The sequence below is a fragment of the Microtus pennsylvanicus genome, chromosome 12, assembly GCF_037038515.1.
Source record: "Microtus pennsylvanicus isolate mMicPen1 chromosome 12, mMicPen1.hap1, whole genome shotgun sequence".
NCBI lineage: Eukaryota > Metazoa > Chordata > Mammalia > Rodentia > Cricetidae > Microtus > Microtus pennsylvanicus.
Window position 1 is genome coordinate 76,443,721 of NC_134590.1, and position 15,185 is coordinate 76,458,905.

Consider the following 15,185-nt stretch of genomic DNA (forward strand, 5'->3'; position numbering starts at 1 on the left):
CCCCAGTCCGTGTGACACATTACGTCCTTTAAGAAACAGGATAGACTGTGAAATAACAATGTTTCTCACCGAATCTGAGCAACTCCTCACACAGAGGAGCTACAACTACATGATGTGAGAGCATGCTGCTTAGACACAGGCCTCGCAAAGGTCTTGGGCGGGGAAGCCACACACGTGGGGTCCCTAGGAGGCCTGGCAAGGAGGAGGCTCTACAGGAAGGCAATGGGGTAAGAACAGTGCTGAGAAACATTCTCTGAAAATATCTGCATATTGGCATAAGAGGCACTTCCGCTGTGCCCAGGAAAATTAAAAGAGAACAGGTTTCAGATCAGTGTAAGGAATAACTGTGTCATAGTGATGGCGATACAAGACAGACTCATCCATTCCATTATTAGAAGACAGGATTACTAACTTTGCTTAGGGTAGCATGAAATCTAAGTCTACAATGATGCCCAGCACAGACCTCATGCACACCAACACACAGCTTCTTCCTATCTGAGTACCACTTCTCAGTACCTTATATCTTATGGTGGTTACTCTGCTTAGATAATGATAAAATAAGAAAAACTCAGTGCCAAGAAAACTCCTGATAACATGCCTTTAGAAAATCTGTCATTGCAAGCAGGGTTTTCTCTGTCCTGTATAGGAATAGGGGTGTCTAACTATATACTTCTGGCTTCCTGTTAGGCCTTCTTTTAAAGCAGTCTGGTAAAATACAGCAAGAGTTCATATCCATCCTGAAGCCTGCTTTTGTAAGTGAAGTTTCCTTAGAACACAACCGATTATGCACCCATTTTATCATTGCTTGTGAGTCTTGTAATGCTATTCCAGCAGAACTGAGGGATGGACAGAGATTACCTAATCTGCAAAACTGCAGTTTGTGTAGCCTTTTCAGAAAAAGTATACAGGGTCCTATTCTAGAACTTCATACGTGATGATTCAGGCTCCCTCCGGTAGACTTTGATGAGCACATTAGAAAGCCAGTCCCGGTTGGCAAAATCCCCCAAGTATCCAGACACCTGGCCGTTTAATAACAAATCATGACACCTAAGAACACATACTTTTAATCGATAACATTACTCTTGGAACAGCCTAAAAGCAACAGAACAGCCAGCCCATTGCAATTACTTCCCTAGCCTAAGTTCAGAATGTTCTATGAGAACTTGTCTTAGGCATCGCATGAGAAAATTTATTAGTTGTTAATGATCTTTGAGTCGGTATTTTTTTCTCTGGTGCATGAATCCTGAAAATGGGCTTTGGATTTCAGATCTCTAAGCAGCTTAGTCCTCTTCACAGATTTCCTCTACGCCCTGCTATAGCCTCTTGCCGGTTTAAGACTGATACAAAGGCACATTAAACTTAACCAGGAGTGAGTTCAGGTTGTTCATTTTCAGGCAAGAGCTGAATAAAAACATGTGCAAACACAGCCCACAAATCCCAATCAACTTGTTTTTGGTCGTGAGCCTAGAGCCTTTATATAATCAACTTAGAAAACCACCGCAAAGGGTCAGGAAAAGCCCTTCATTGAATGAAAACTCACAACAGGAGAAAACATTCCCGGAAAAAGAGGGGACTCCTTGAAAAAGAATTTTGCAAGGCTCATAGCAGGTTTGGCCTCCTTACTGCCAAGTGACCCAGCACAGTCCCCCTGGTCAGATTTAGACCCAGTTACCTCTCCTTCCTGCTGAGCCATGGTCACATCCCTGTGACTCGGGTGGGCAGTTAGTGACGGTCAGCATTAACCACACATCCCTCAGCAGCACGACCTCATAGCTCTTGGACAGGCCACACACCAGCAGTGTGAGCAGAGGGGTGGAAAGGTCAGCCTCCTCCAAGAGGGCTTGAACGGAAGGAAGCAATTCATGCTAGTGGGCCCCGATCCAGGTTTAATTCAGATTCAAGTCACAGTAGGATTTAGTCAGGGTTTTCCCTGCATCGCGTGCATTGCCAGCAACTCTCCCCCCTCACCAAATTATCCCAGAGTCATGAGAGGTTAGGACGTTGCCTAGGAAAAGGTGGAACCAGGACTTTAGTCCTGACATGTCACTCCAAGTCTAGTGACCACTGACAAGTGCCGGTAAAAGCCTAGGTTAAAATCATTCTGTAGTCAAACATCTAGGGCCTTAGATCCCACCCCCTCTTCTCTTTCATTTTGCTTTTTAAACATTTTTAGAGGTAGACACACCTTATTTTGAATAGCTCTGAGACCTGCCTTGTTTCTGAACTTGAGTACAGCAAGCTGTCCACTCGGCTCTTGGGTGGGACCAGGTTAGCAATCTGTTTAGAGATTCTTTTCTTCCTCTTCAGAGCATCTCTGGTACAGTGGACAGTCCCAGGCCGAAAGGGACAGTGAGAAGCCAGACTTGTGTGGTGCATCTTGGATCTCAGCCACAGCTCTGTCTGCATGCATGATTTCCTCCTCAGCCTATTTCTTCCCCCAGCCACTCTTGAAGCAGTTGGTTTCCTTCTCCACCTCAGCATCACTGCCCTTAACCACCCGCTGAGGTCCCAATAACCTCAGGAGAAGAAACCTCCCTTTGACATGTTGCCCCACAACATCCTCAGAAGTCTTCCTTACTGACTCCTTTCCTGGCTCTCTTGAGGTTCTGAAAGAGCAGCATTCTGGAAGATTCCCCCAGCAAACTCGACTAGAGAGTGGCTATCGTGGAATAGCCAAAGCTGCCAAGGTTAAGAGAGAGCAGCTGCGAAGAGATTGCTTGTTTTCAGAATAATAATAAAAAAAAAATCACATCCACATACCAGTCTCCTGATGGTATCTTAGTGGTTGCTATTCTTTTTAGGATTTGGGTTGTCGTTTGGTTTTCTATTTATTTTCTGTGGTGAAGAAAATTATATACTTGTTTGTTAGATTGTTTTTTGGTGTTCATTGTAGAATAACATACATATGTGTGTGCGTATATGTATATATATATAATGTATATGTTTATTTGTTTACAGAAATGGCCTTATAGACAAGAGTTCATTAAAATCTGATTTTTGAAAAATATGAGTAAGTAAAAATAAAAAAAAATATGTAAAGTATCTTGTGGTGAGGACCAGATATGCACAGCTCTCAAAGCCCAGAATCTCTCTGCGGAGAAACATTTGCCCAAAACTAACTTCCAATTCCGTTTTCTAGATCAGAATTCTTTTATTTCCTTGCAAATTGAATACCTTGTTTAAGATTTTTCTTAAGACCTTATGATTCACATAGATAGCTATAATCCAGAGAAGATAAGCTATACCCCCAAGTTAAAATGTGGGCAATGAGCCAGAGGAGAGGAATGCAAAGAAAAAAACATACAAATGGAAGCCCCCACCACCATTTTAGGGTGGGAAATTGTGGCCCTGGGTGTGGTAAGGTCACCCGATTCAACACTGGCACTTACAACCCCTTTATCCCTTTAGTGTGACATGAAGCACTGCATTTTCATCTGCTTCCCAAGGGATGTTGGGATATTCTTTTCTGGTAACTGGAGCTTGGTGATTTCTCCTCTTCCTGCCTCATTGTGTTCATGCAGCATGGCTCTACCTTGTGGGACGTCCTACAACTATTTCATATCTCATGTCATTTCCTAAAAGGATTATTGCATCCTTTGAGTCATTGTTTCTGATTCATTTTTGGCAACTGTCTCTGTACTACTCGATTAAGCACGCTGTGGTTCAGCAAATGAATAAGAAACCGATGAATGGACAACCTGGAGGTGTAGCTGCAGGCATTTGTAAACCTCCCCATGTGAGCGCAGGGAACCGAACTGGGGTCCTCTGGCATAGCGGCAATTGCAGCAAGTGCTCTTAACCACTGAGATCTCTGTCCACAATCTTATCACTACTCACAAATGCCCTGTGAAACAGGCAAAACTGGTCCCCTGCTACCCAGTTAGGATGCTCAGTGGCCTTAACTGGCTGGAGATGATACATGACGATACTGGGGCAGTCTTGTTAATAGAAAGGTATCCGGTGATGTCATTGGAAACATATTCTCTGTCCCTCATAAAACCATCCTTCCTGTAACTCAGTGAATGACAGTATGAATGAACAGAGGAAAGGACAGCCTCTCGAGTCTGTAGAGCAGACAACGGAGCAAGGTAAACTTTGCTAACTGGCTCCAGCGTTGTTCCAGGCTGCTGGCCCCCCGTGTCATAAAGCTTCCTGGCCATATATGGCATGCGCACGAATTCTAGAGGAATAGTTCCACCTGCAAGTGAACAGTGCAGTGTGAGAAACATTACTCAGCCTGCATCATCAAGGAGTGAGTCATCAGACCTGAGCAAGATATGGACGAGAATCTCTGTGAGCTGGGAGGGGACCGTGCTTAGGGGAAGAGGACCTGGAAGACCTGTCTCCCTTTGCTTTCGCATTGCCTTGCTGGGAATGACATGGATGGTGAAGGCATGCCATGTCCAGGAAGAGACACCACACCCAGGTGGGAACGCTCAGCCCTCCTGACAGAAGCGCTTAAGGAAGCGCAGGCAGACAGGCTAGTGCACCAAGGTCACGGCTACATTGGGTAGGGAGGTCGAATTCCAGCCCACCACCAGCCTTTCACGCTTCCAAAATGCTTTCTGATGGCCAGTTGTCTACTGCACAGATTAAGAGAGGTCACGGGTGACTGGGAGTTAGTATCAAAGGGCATCTTAAGATTTAGTAAAGAGTCATTTTCCTTAAAGCCAAACTAGTCTGGTTTCAAAGTCAATTTTCATGGATCATTTTTAGCCCCAGTCTATGGAGATTCTGTGTTTTCCACTTTGCTCACACTGGTCCTTATCAGGGCTGGTGCTCTGAGCTAATCGTTTATGCCCCCTTAGCACATTCACACCCAAACTCTCCATTCCTGCGAGTGTCCTAGCTTCCCCTGGCAGCAAGAAACCAATGTAGGGAGCCTGGATGGAGATGATACATGTTTCCAGACTTCCCCTGAGGTCTCACGTTCAAGGACCCCTCCGATTTCGGCCATCTGAGAGAGTCATGGCAGCGCTAGCTGCTTGCTTGAGCTCTTGCCTGAACTCAGAGGGAGGACCTTGACTACTGCGAGGTGTGGAGGCAATGCAGACGCTACTGTTGTTTGTGACTCCACGCTGTCAGCCTTGGTGAGCTGCCATACTCCGGGAACAGCAAGCTCTGGATAAATAGGTCAGATCCATGGAAATGCCATGGAGGCCAAGAGGGAAGGAGGAAGTCCGGGAGGCACCCTTCAGAAGGAGTCACTGCAGAAGTATGCCTCTGTGTGAAGAAACAGCCCTAATCGTGAGTGAGTGTGCCGTCCTGAGATGAGGCGAGCAGAAGTCAGAGGAGAGAGGAGCACTTACTCATACGGGCTCCGAGAAGCTGATCACAGTCACAGCACATTGACTACCGTCTACACTTCCACGTCGAGGGACTCTAAACCAGGGCCACTTCTCCATCATGCACCGCTCTTACTCTCGATATTCAGCGGGAGTGCTTCAACCATTTCCAGTTCTAGCTTACAGACAATCAACTTTCCTTACTCTGTGAGTTGGCATTGAGGGTCTTCATTTCCCATCAGGGCCAGTAACTGGGGGAACTCTCCATGAGGGCAAGGGGTTGCCAGGTCATCAGTAGGTCCTTATAGAATGCATAGTTCAATCACATGACAAATTCATTTCTGATTTGCCATTCAACTTCTTGTGAATAATAGAAGAGGTTGCCCTGTGGTTTAAGATTGTCAGTGAAAGAAACTGTAGAATGAAGCAGTTTGCTGGCATCAGAGAAGACATGGAAGCTAAATTCTTACACCTGCTGGAGCCAGGGTGAGGCCTCAGCGGGGCACATAGTTTACATCTAGAGAGGGGTATGATTTGTAAAGCACTTTCTCATTTACAATCATTTTTTTTAGATTTTTTAAATTAAAATATGCACATGTGTGTGTCTCTGTGGAGGTTGTACACACAACTGCAGTACTAAGAAGGCTGGAAAAGAACGTCAAGCTCCCTGGCGCTGAAATCCCAGGCAGTTGTAAGCCTTCCCATGCTACTGGAGGCCACCAAACTAGAGTCCTCTAGAATAATAATTGCTGTTAACCACTGAACCACCTCTCTAGCCCCCTGTTGACAATCTGATTACACTCACCGTTGTCCCTTTAAATAGGCAAAACTGGTCTTGCTTTACCTAGCTAGCATATTAAGAGGAGTTAACCATCGGGGAATGATACCATGGCAGTCTTGTTAACAGAAAGGTATTTGATGATGTCATTAGAAACGTATTCTTTTTGTCCCTCATAAAACTGTCCTTCCTGTAACTCAGAACTCTCACCTACCTCCCACGGAAGTAAGACAAAACGGACAAAGGCATCCTACCTCTAATGGGTGTGCTTTTTAGAAATTCTACATTTGTTTTAGAATTATTTAGAGGCTGCGGAGGAGAACCATGGGGATAGAAGTCAACTAGTTTTGATGTTGACTTTCCCTGCTCAAAATAGAGGAAATGTTATTCTCGTGTGCGTTGCTTGCTAATGTAACTGTTGTTTGGGCTTGAAGCTGTGTAAGCGTGCTGCGGCTTGCCACGGTTAGCACCACACGATTGTGATAACATGCAAAGCAAACTTTCAAGAGCGTAAGAGAACTTTTCTCTCCAAGGATTGCGTTGCCTTTCTTCCTGAGCTGCACTTTAGATGCAGCTTGTCACATCTGTTCACATGCACACTAACTGGAAACTAGTTCCCAGTTGTCACAGAGAGGGAAATAGCTAAGAGAACCTCGGAGGGAGATCACTCGGTAAAGACAGGTCTTTAAAATCATAAGATTTTCCCCATTGCGTAAAACCTTTGGCTTGGCGTACAGTAAATATCAATGCTTACCTTTTCTAATTATTCATTGTGGCTCAAGTCAAAGATTTTTTTTATTGTCCTATCATTTCAACTTTCATAAATTAGTCTGCTAACATTGTCTTTATGGAGAAAATTTCCACTCTCTTCCCTAAAATCAACATTAAAACTTTACTTACATGTAAGAAAACCTGCAGTTGGGTCCTCTTTGGCTATTCCCACCTGAAGGGCCATCATCTCCAAGTAGAAAACAGAATTTCTATTCCCATGGGATGAAATCTCTAGCAAGTCTCCAGGACTCTTTTCACTAAACCGTTATTCATTTAACTACCATTTCATCTGCGATTTCCTTAAACTCCTCAGTAAGACATCATGGGAATGGTTCCCTAGCTTTTAAGTTACTGAAATGTGTTGTCTGGGCTAGGAAAATCTTGAAATGACCAGCTGGAAAAGTCTGATGGCTATCATTTTACAAATAAATCCTTTCTGCTCTGATGCCTCCCTCGTGAGACACAAAGAAATGAGAACTCTGAAAACCCATGTGCGTCGTCTGAGAATTTGGTCACATGGTCACTCATTGTTTTGGCAACAAAAAATAGAAATATAATGCCATCCTGCATGTGCACATCAGTGCTGTCAGTCCGAGGAGTGCCCTGTGTAATTTTTCATCTCCCGGTACCCTCGGATGATGCGTACCAGGATCTCCCTGGATGCCGTTACCGTATTAAAAGTGGTATTTATGTGTAAATCTCCTCCTGTCTCTATGTTGTCATCCCAAGATTGCTTAGTTCTTATAACACCTTCTGCAGTGTAAATGCTATAGAAAACACTGCTATTTTATTTAAAAAAACAATGATGAGGAAAAAAATGTACAGGCTGCGTACAGTTATAATTTTATTTCTCCCACCTTTGAATATGTGGTATATATATATATATACATATATATACATATGGGAGAGAGTAGACAATAAACACAGAAGGAATCATTTGAAGGAAGAAAAGAGGAAGAACAGAGGAAGAAAAGAAGCTTGAGAGGTATGATAGGGCGCAGCTGCGAGTTAGGACTGCCTCTTCTGACAGCTACTTATGGAATCACCATGTCCATACTAAAAAGGAGAGCAAGGTATCCAGTGCTGGGCATGGGCAGCCTGCTAAGCAAATGCTATGTGAGTTTGAGAGAAATCAAAAGTGAGTGCCTGGACCAAAGAGCCAGCAGGAAAATGGGAAAAAGTGAAAAGCCCGTGGACCCAAAGAGAAACTTTTGCTCCTTGGAATTACACCAGGAAACATTCTGATGGCTTGGACCCAGGCTTTGTGTGATGTGATCTCCACTTTAAAGTGGAATATACTGTAGGAAACAGGGCAAGGACAGAAACAGAGACAGCTTCAGAGGTGATGGGGGGACATTTCCAAGAACCCCATAACTTTGGCAACTGAGAAGAACAGTGAGCAAAAGCAAGGGTGAGTTTCTGTGGGCACTTCTGAAAGTGTGCAAGTGAACTTGGAGGACTCCGGAGAAGCTTGTCTTACGCTGCATGTTACTCAGTGCAGTGGGCAAGGAGAGCTGTATACGCAGTGTTAGCATAGACCTGCCAGAGCCTACCCCGTAATCCCAGGACCAATTCCGTAATTTCAGTTAAGTGAAGGTTTCCTTAAGGAAATGGGCCTCAAATCAGCCCTCTGTGTCTTAAGAAAATGCACAAATAACTTCTCTTAATGTGCTTGCCCAGAATCTGTCACAGAAGCAAAGATTAATCCCCAAAATGCTGGGCTGGGGAGTGAACTCAACTTGAAGGGCAGCATTTCATGAGTCCCACTCCAACCCGAGGGCTCCATAGGCAAGACCACACCACAGTGAAAATCCTAGGAGTCCGATTTGGCCTCGTGTGAACCAAGCCCACCTGGGAAGGAAGGTTCAGGAAGACAGCGACATTTTCTATCATGGTGGAAGTTTAGATCTTCTCAGTGCCTGCAGGCTTCCTCAAAAACATCTGTAAACCCAGCAAACTGTGCCAAGTGTACAGCTGTGAGTCAAGGAGCCGTCTGCTGATGCTTCCTCCTTTTTTACAGTATGACCATGGACCAGATGGATCTGAATAGAAATGGGTTAGAGTAGAGTAAAGATTATTAGTATTTGTGAGGATGCTAATATTGGCAATTCCTTCAGCTTTTGCATACATTTATAAACGCTTTTACTAAAGTTTGAGGACCAGAAGCTATGTGCTTTGAAGACCTGAGTCGCACAACTTTTGTTCTGTCCTGGGTTTGCAGGAGGGAAGTAAAATTCTTACATTCTTTCTGGAGCTTGAAGCACTCCTGATTGTCTAGTTTTCTCTTCGACCGTCTTTACAGGTTGGAGATAGGGACCCCAACCTGTCACCTTCACAGTTCCTATGTGAGAGCCATCGCTTCTGCTGAATTCATTGGAGAAAATAGATTGGGGCTGGAGAAATTCCCATAGAGTTAAAGAGGATGAGACGATTGCTTCATAGTGTCTGTAAATACCTTGGGTTGATTCTGTGGTGTCTGAACATGTGCCGGTTGCTTACTGTGGCTCCACCGTGCAAGGCCAGACAGATGATGCTCTTAGAACAACCCAAAGGGAGGGAACAAAGAAGCCTATAAAACATGAATGCATATTGTAAACGTACCTGAAGAAAGTACCACCGTGTTGACATTGGCCTTATTTTGTGCTCTGTCCCCTGGTTACTGTGACTGTCAAGGGAGCAACTTAGCCAACACCGAAGGATCTGGCCAGTTTTAAATGTAATGTCTAAACCCAGAGGCCATATTTCTTCACTCTTAGGATAATTTTGGTTCAAAGTATATCCTTTAACAAGCTCCCTGCTTCAAAAGCTCCAAGTCTCTTTGTTTTGTTATGCTTGCCTAAACATGTCTTCCCAAAAGCCAAGTTGTAAATACCGTTTTATTACTGTCCTCTCCTTTGCTTCTAAATGTAGACTTTTGAGTACATTTCTGTGGCCTAACCTTGGCCCCTAATTTCACATGTTTTCTGGGTTAAGTCTATGTCTTGACACACTGTGTATTGGCAGGAGATACAAGGCAAACATATGGATACCTATGTTGGTTTGATTAACACATGTGTAAAAGACAGAAGGACATGTTGGTTTTTACTAACCTACTGCTTTACAGCACTGTCTTTTCATCTAAAATTCTTTGGGTGTTTTATAATCAGAACTTTGATTTGTCCTTGGATGATTCTGAGGAGTATTTTTAATTTCTAATGGTTGACTTTTAAAATTCCATTGTTTTCATTGATTTTGCGTACACAGAATTGTGGTTAGAAAACAGTTCCTATTGAGTGTTGTGGTTTTGGAGACTCCTTGTATACACAACAAGGCAGTGCCCTTATTTTCTGCGAAATAAAAGGTTCATTGCATTGTTATTAACTCACCCTGCAATTGTGTCATACACGTGGATTTGATGGATATCTTTCTCTACAGGCACTCTTAAGTCTACCCTGTTTTAGAGACTGCTATGGTTAATCTTGATTGTCAACATGACAAGATTTAGCATCTTTATAGAAACAGACATCTGGGCTCATCTCTGAACAGTTTTCTAGGTTGGGTTCTACCCTAAAGGTGGGTAGCACCACTCCATGCATGGTGTCCTCAAACTAAGGAAAAGGAGAAAGGAAGTTGAATGCTATTCACCTCTCTCTGCTTCCTGACTGCGGATGCAATGTGACCAGCTGTCCCACACTTGGGACGACATTCTTTTTCTGCCATAGTTAACTATCTCCCCTGGAACTGGAAGCTGAACTAGCCCCCTCCCTCCTTGTTTCTTTTGCCACAGAAACAAGATAAGTAACAAACACAAAACCTTGATAGAATGTGCGTCTCCCCCCGCCCTGCCTTCAACTTTTAATGCCTTGTTTGCTCTGTATCCTTAATACCATATGATCACATCCATCACAGGGATGAGTTCTGTCTTACTGCGGATTACAGCTGTGTAAACTTAAGCATCTCTGACCACATCAGCGTTGTGGTGGCTTTGATCAAAGATGATTGTTAGTCACTGTGGCTCTGAAAGCTGACGAATATTGTTCTGTTGTGGTTTGCTACCTTACTCAGCATCTTCTAAGAGACCTCTTTCCCTTTTGTCCTAGTTTGTCAAGGCACAAGTAACAGACTCACCCAACTTGGCACTTTCGAAGACCACTTTCTGAGCCTGCAGAGGATGTTCAACAACTGTGAAGTGGTCCTTGGGAACTTGGAAATAACCTACGTGCAAAAGAATTATGACCTTTCCTTCTTAAAGGTGAGTGCATTGCATTTGGGTTGTCCTACACAAACACTATAGAATGAAACACAAGCAGAGAGAAACCTCAGAAGAATTTGACTTGAGGCATGGATACTTCATCTTAGGGAAGCCACAAGTCCCAGGGACTATAGGAGAGTATTATGAGAAGTCCTCTCATAACATTTGACCAGCTACAGTCAAATTCATTGTGGAAAACAAAATAGGACGGAACCCCTTCTGATATTCCACAGTCCTCAGAGGTGCTAACATTGACAGCTAGACACTGCCTCCACCAGATCACGTTATTGACATACTAGCTTTCCAAATAATAACAATCATAACCTTAAAAAGCACTGCTTTGTGCTGTGTACCTATACACTTGGTATAAATGCTTATGCCATGGCTAATCTCAAGCTACCAGAAATTTATAACTGGTTCACAAATTCCTAAATAATCCTACTGAGCCTTTAGGAGCAAACTCTAAAGGCTTCAAAACAACCTTTGCTGATACTCAGACTTCGGTTGGGTTCACTTTAACTTCATTTCTTTATTTCATGTCTCCCTCCCTTCTTCCTTCCACAAGACATCATGAGAGATTCATTCAAAATGATTGCCTTCATTTGAGTTAAAGTGAGACTCCCAACACGTCAAATGCAAATTTTAATGCAAGCTTCTTGAATATAAAAGCAGACACGAAAGAATCATTGCAAACCCTGCCACACCCTTCACCCAAGTGTAGTTGTCTACGTGTCTTAGATTTATCTGCCACATGAATGTGTCATTGTGAAGTTAAACACGGTTTTTGCATCCACTTTAATAGGCTTTTCCTCTCTCTCAGACCATCCAGGAGGTGGCTGGCTATGTGCTCATTGCTCTCAACACCGTGGAGAAGATCCCTCTGGAGAACCTGCAGATCATCAGGGGGAACACTCTATATGAGAACACCTATGCCTTAGCTGTCCTGTCCAACTATGGGGAAAACAAAACCGGGCTTAGAGAACTGCCCATGCGGAACTTACAGGGTAAGAGGTGGGACATCAAGGCAGAGAGGCAAATTTGTCGCTTCCATTGATCCTAACTCAGAGAAGACATGTTTATCAAATACATGTACTGCATGCTGTTTGCAAAATTCAGTGGGTAGCAGTTGTGTAGATGACAGGCAATAAGATGGAAAGAGATTTCAGCCAGGTAGAAATCAGTTCTTCCATGGATGAGGAATAATATCCAGAGATAGGAATCAATGACTGAGTTCTCTGGATCCAGCCAACCTTGGTGAGGGAGAGTTTGGGTTAGTAGGAAGTAAGCTTGGGCCAGAGGCAGAAAGGACATGCAGCCACTCCCTCATCTTGCAGGGACTTATTCCTAGGCGAAACTGGACATCTGAAACATCAGGTATCCCAAACCATACATGCCATGTTTTTTCTCTATCCGCATGCCTTTCAGAATTCAGCTCATTGGTCAGGTATAGCAAAACATTGACAACAGCAATGAAAAATAGCAAAGCAATTAATGTGCTACAGCAACAGCTTATGAGTTTGCTCACTTGATGTTCCTCCCAGAGTGGAGCAAAAACAGTTGAACCTGGAGATAGCAAAACCACTCCTGGGACAGAGTCTAATGAACTACAAATCCTGCCAGGGTTGAGAAGCAGGTTTCAAGGTTTATATTGTTTCATGGAAACTCAGGGTAAGTTGGGAAGAGAAGGGAAGGTTTTGAATCTGAAGAGGAAACTGGAAAAGATGGACGAGAGGTTGAGAAACAACAATTCTTCCTCCATGTCATGGACTGTTTCTCAAGTCAGTAAGTCCACTTGGTGCCACGGCCTTTTTTAAAAGCAGGTGTTGTACAGTGTCATTTTCCAAATAAAGGCATGGCAATAAGATCACTCGCCCACAGACCTGTACCCCCTGGCTGATTCTGTCATCTCTGTGTGCCCTGCAGCTCTGATGGGGAAGTATGAGTTGGGAAGGGGATGGGGTGAAAAGAAAGGGAACAGAGAGTGGGAACCTACCAGTGTGTGGAGCTAGGATGTGGCCACACAGCCAGGCAGACACTTCCTTCCCCAGCTCTCTGTTTCACCAGCCTATAAACCGCCTTCAGAACTGCCACCCACCACTTTAACTGCTCCGAGCACCCACGCACGCTTCTGAATTTGTGCTAGCATTCATCTCTCCCATACACACAGTGCATGAAATGGCCTGTTTGGTACTTGAGGCATGCCTTGTTCTGCCTGTCTCGCCTCAGACATGTGAGGAAGTCTGCGGGTATGAGTCTAGCTCCTGGAGCCAGGCTGTCTGTGTTCCAGCCCCGGCTCCGTCACTCATCAGCTAAACATCTCTGTAACTACTCCTTCACCTGTATATCTCTCTCTCTGCCTCTCAGTGCCCTCACGTCAGAACTGTAGTACACACACTTGCCAATGCGCTCCCTCTGTGTTGACAAATTCAACTCTATTACCACAGTCGAAGCATGCAATGGCGACTTGAGCTCCTAGTTTGTGGTTGCTACTGCTGTTGTTCTGTGTACGTGTGCATGTGTTTGCATGCCCTTACCCCGGAATACCCCTATTTTTTATAACTAATGCAAGGCAATTGTACAGATCCCAGTTATTTAATATAGAACAACTGCCACAACTGAGAATTTCCTGAATTTTGAAATAAAAATAGATTTGACTTTCTACTCATTACCTTCTAATGCTATTCGGTTAGAAGGAGGAAGCTAATTGAATCCTGCCCCCTCTCACGTAATTATTGTTGTTACCTATTATTGGGTTTTTCCCTTCTGTGCTTCCTTGTCTCTTCTCCTGGTGGTCACTGTAACCTGGGTGTTTGTGCCTATCTGATGTTGCTAAGCTTGACCTCATACCTCTGGTTCCTTTTTCTCTATCATACTGTTGTGCCTCTATTTTCCCAGGCAGAGTTCCCCAACTTGGCCCTCTCTGGCCTGCCTGCCTTCCTTCTGAAGTTCTTTTGTCCCCTGTGATCTGTTGAGAAAACTGTCACCTGCCCCAGATCGGCGGTTCTGCTTTGTGTCTCTGTCTGCTGGAAGCCTTTGGCACTTCCAGCTTCTCTTTCCTCTAAACTATGCTCTTGAACACGTGCAAATCTCTTCTCCTTGTCACCCAGCAGTCTCTGCAAGCTTCCCCAGAGAGCCCCTCCTTTTCCATTTCAGCACTCCGTGCAGGCAGGAGCTTCCCATTCCTGCCTTGTGGTGGTGAGTTCACTTTGGTAACTATATCTGGGTTTCCCATGTTTATGCTTTTTTTACTTTTAATTATAGGCATATCAGTGGGGGTTCAGTGTGCATATAGGTATAGGTGCTCATGGAGGCCAGAAACATTGAACCCCCTGGTGCTAGAGTTACAAGCACTATGGGTGCTAGGAACCAAACCCAGGTCCCCTAGAAGGGCAGTGTATGCTGTCTCTCTAGACATTTTTCCATATTTGAATGATAGTCTTTAGATCTTTATCAGTGTAGCCAGAAGCTGCTCACTTGTTCCCAGCTGCCTAGACCCAAAATAATCATACAGAAACTATATTATATGCAATACTGTTTGGCCAATAGCTTAAGTGTATTTCTAGCTAGCTCTTATATCCTAAATTAACCCATTTTTATTAATCTGTGTATCACCACATGGCTGTGGCTTAATGGCAAGGTTCTGGTGCGTCTGTCTCCTGTGGGCAATTACATGGCTTTTCCCTTTGACTCTTTCTTCTTTCTCCTTATATCTCTTGCAGCCTGGATTTACTTTGTTAAGCCATTGACCGAAAGCAGCTTCTTCATTAACCAATGACAATAAAACATATTCACAGCATACTTTACCTCCCACATCACCTCCCCTCTTATATCTAAATAAAAAGGAAGTTGCTTACAATGGATATATTATATCCTTTTGGAGTCTTTGATAGAGTTAAAGAATAGATAGTTATAATAAAAAAAAGAAATGTTCATCGTCCAAAAAAAAAGAATAGATAGTTACAGTTTTCCTTAGTTGTAATAAAAATAAAGTAGATATAAATATTGTAACTGTAATTCTTGCTTGATACCTGCTTTGTTATATGTAATTTTACTATGTTAAAGTTAAAACCTCCCTTTTTATTTAAACAGAAAAGGGAAAATGGTGTGGGAAGTTCTTCTG

The 15,185-nt window shown here is 43.7% G+C and overlaps 1 protein-coding gene across 3 annotated transcripts in view; it reads left to right on the plus strand.

Moving 5' to 3' along the window:
- Nucleotides 1-15,185, plus strand: part of Egfr (epidermal growth factor receptor) — a 175,918-nt gene that overhangs the window by 106,791 nt on the left and 53,942 nt on the right. For all 3 annotated transcript variants that reach the window (XM_075944388.1, XM_075944387.1, XM_075944389.1), the window contains exons 2-3: nt 10,914-11,065; nt 11,886-12,069. In XM_075944388.1, coding sequence (XP_075800503.1) covers nt 10,914-11,065; nt 11,886-12,069 — 336 coding nt within the window. The remainder of the gene's footprint in view (nt 1-10,913; nt 11,066-11,885; nt 12,070-15,185) is intronic.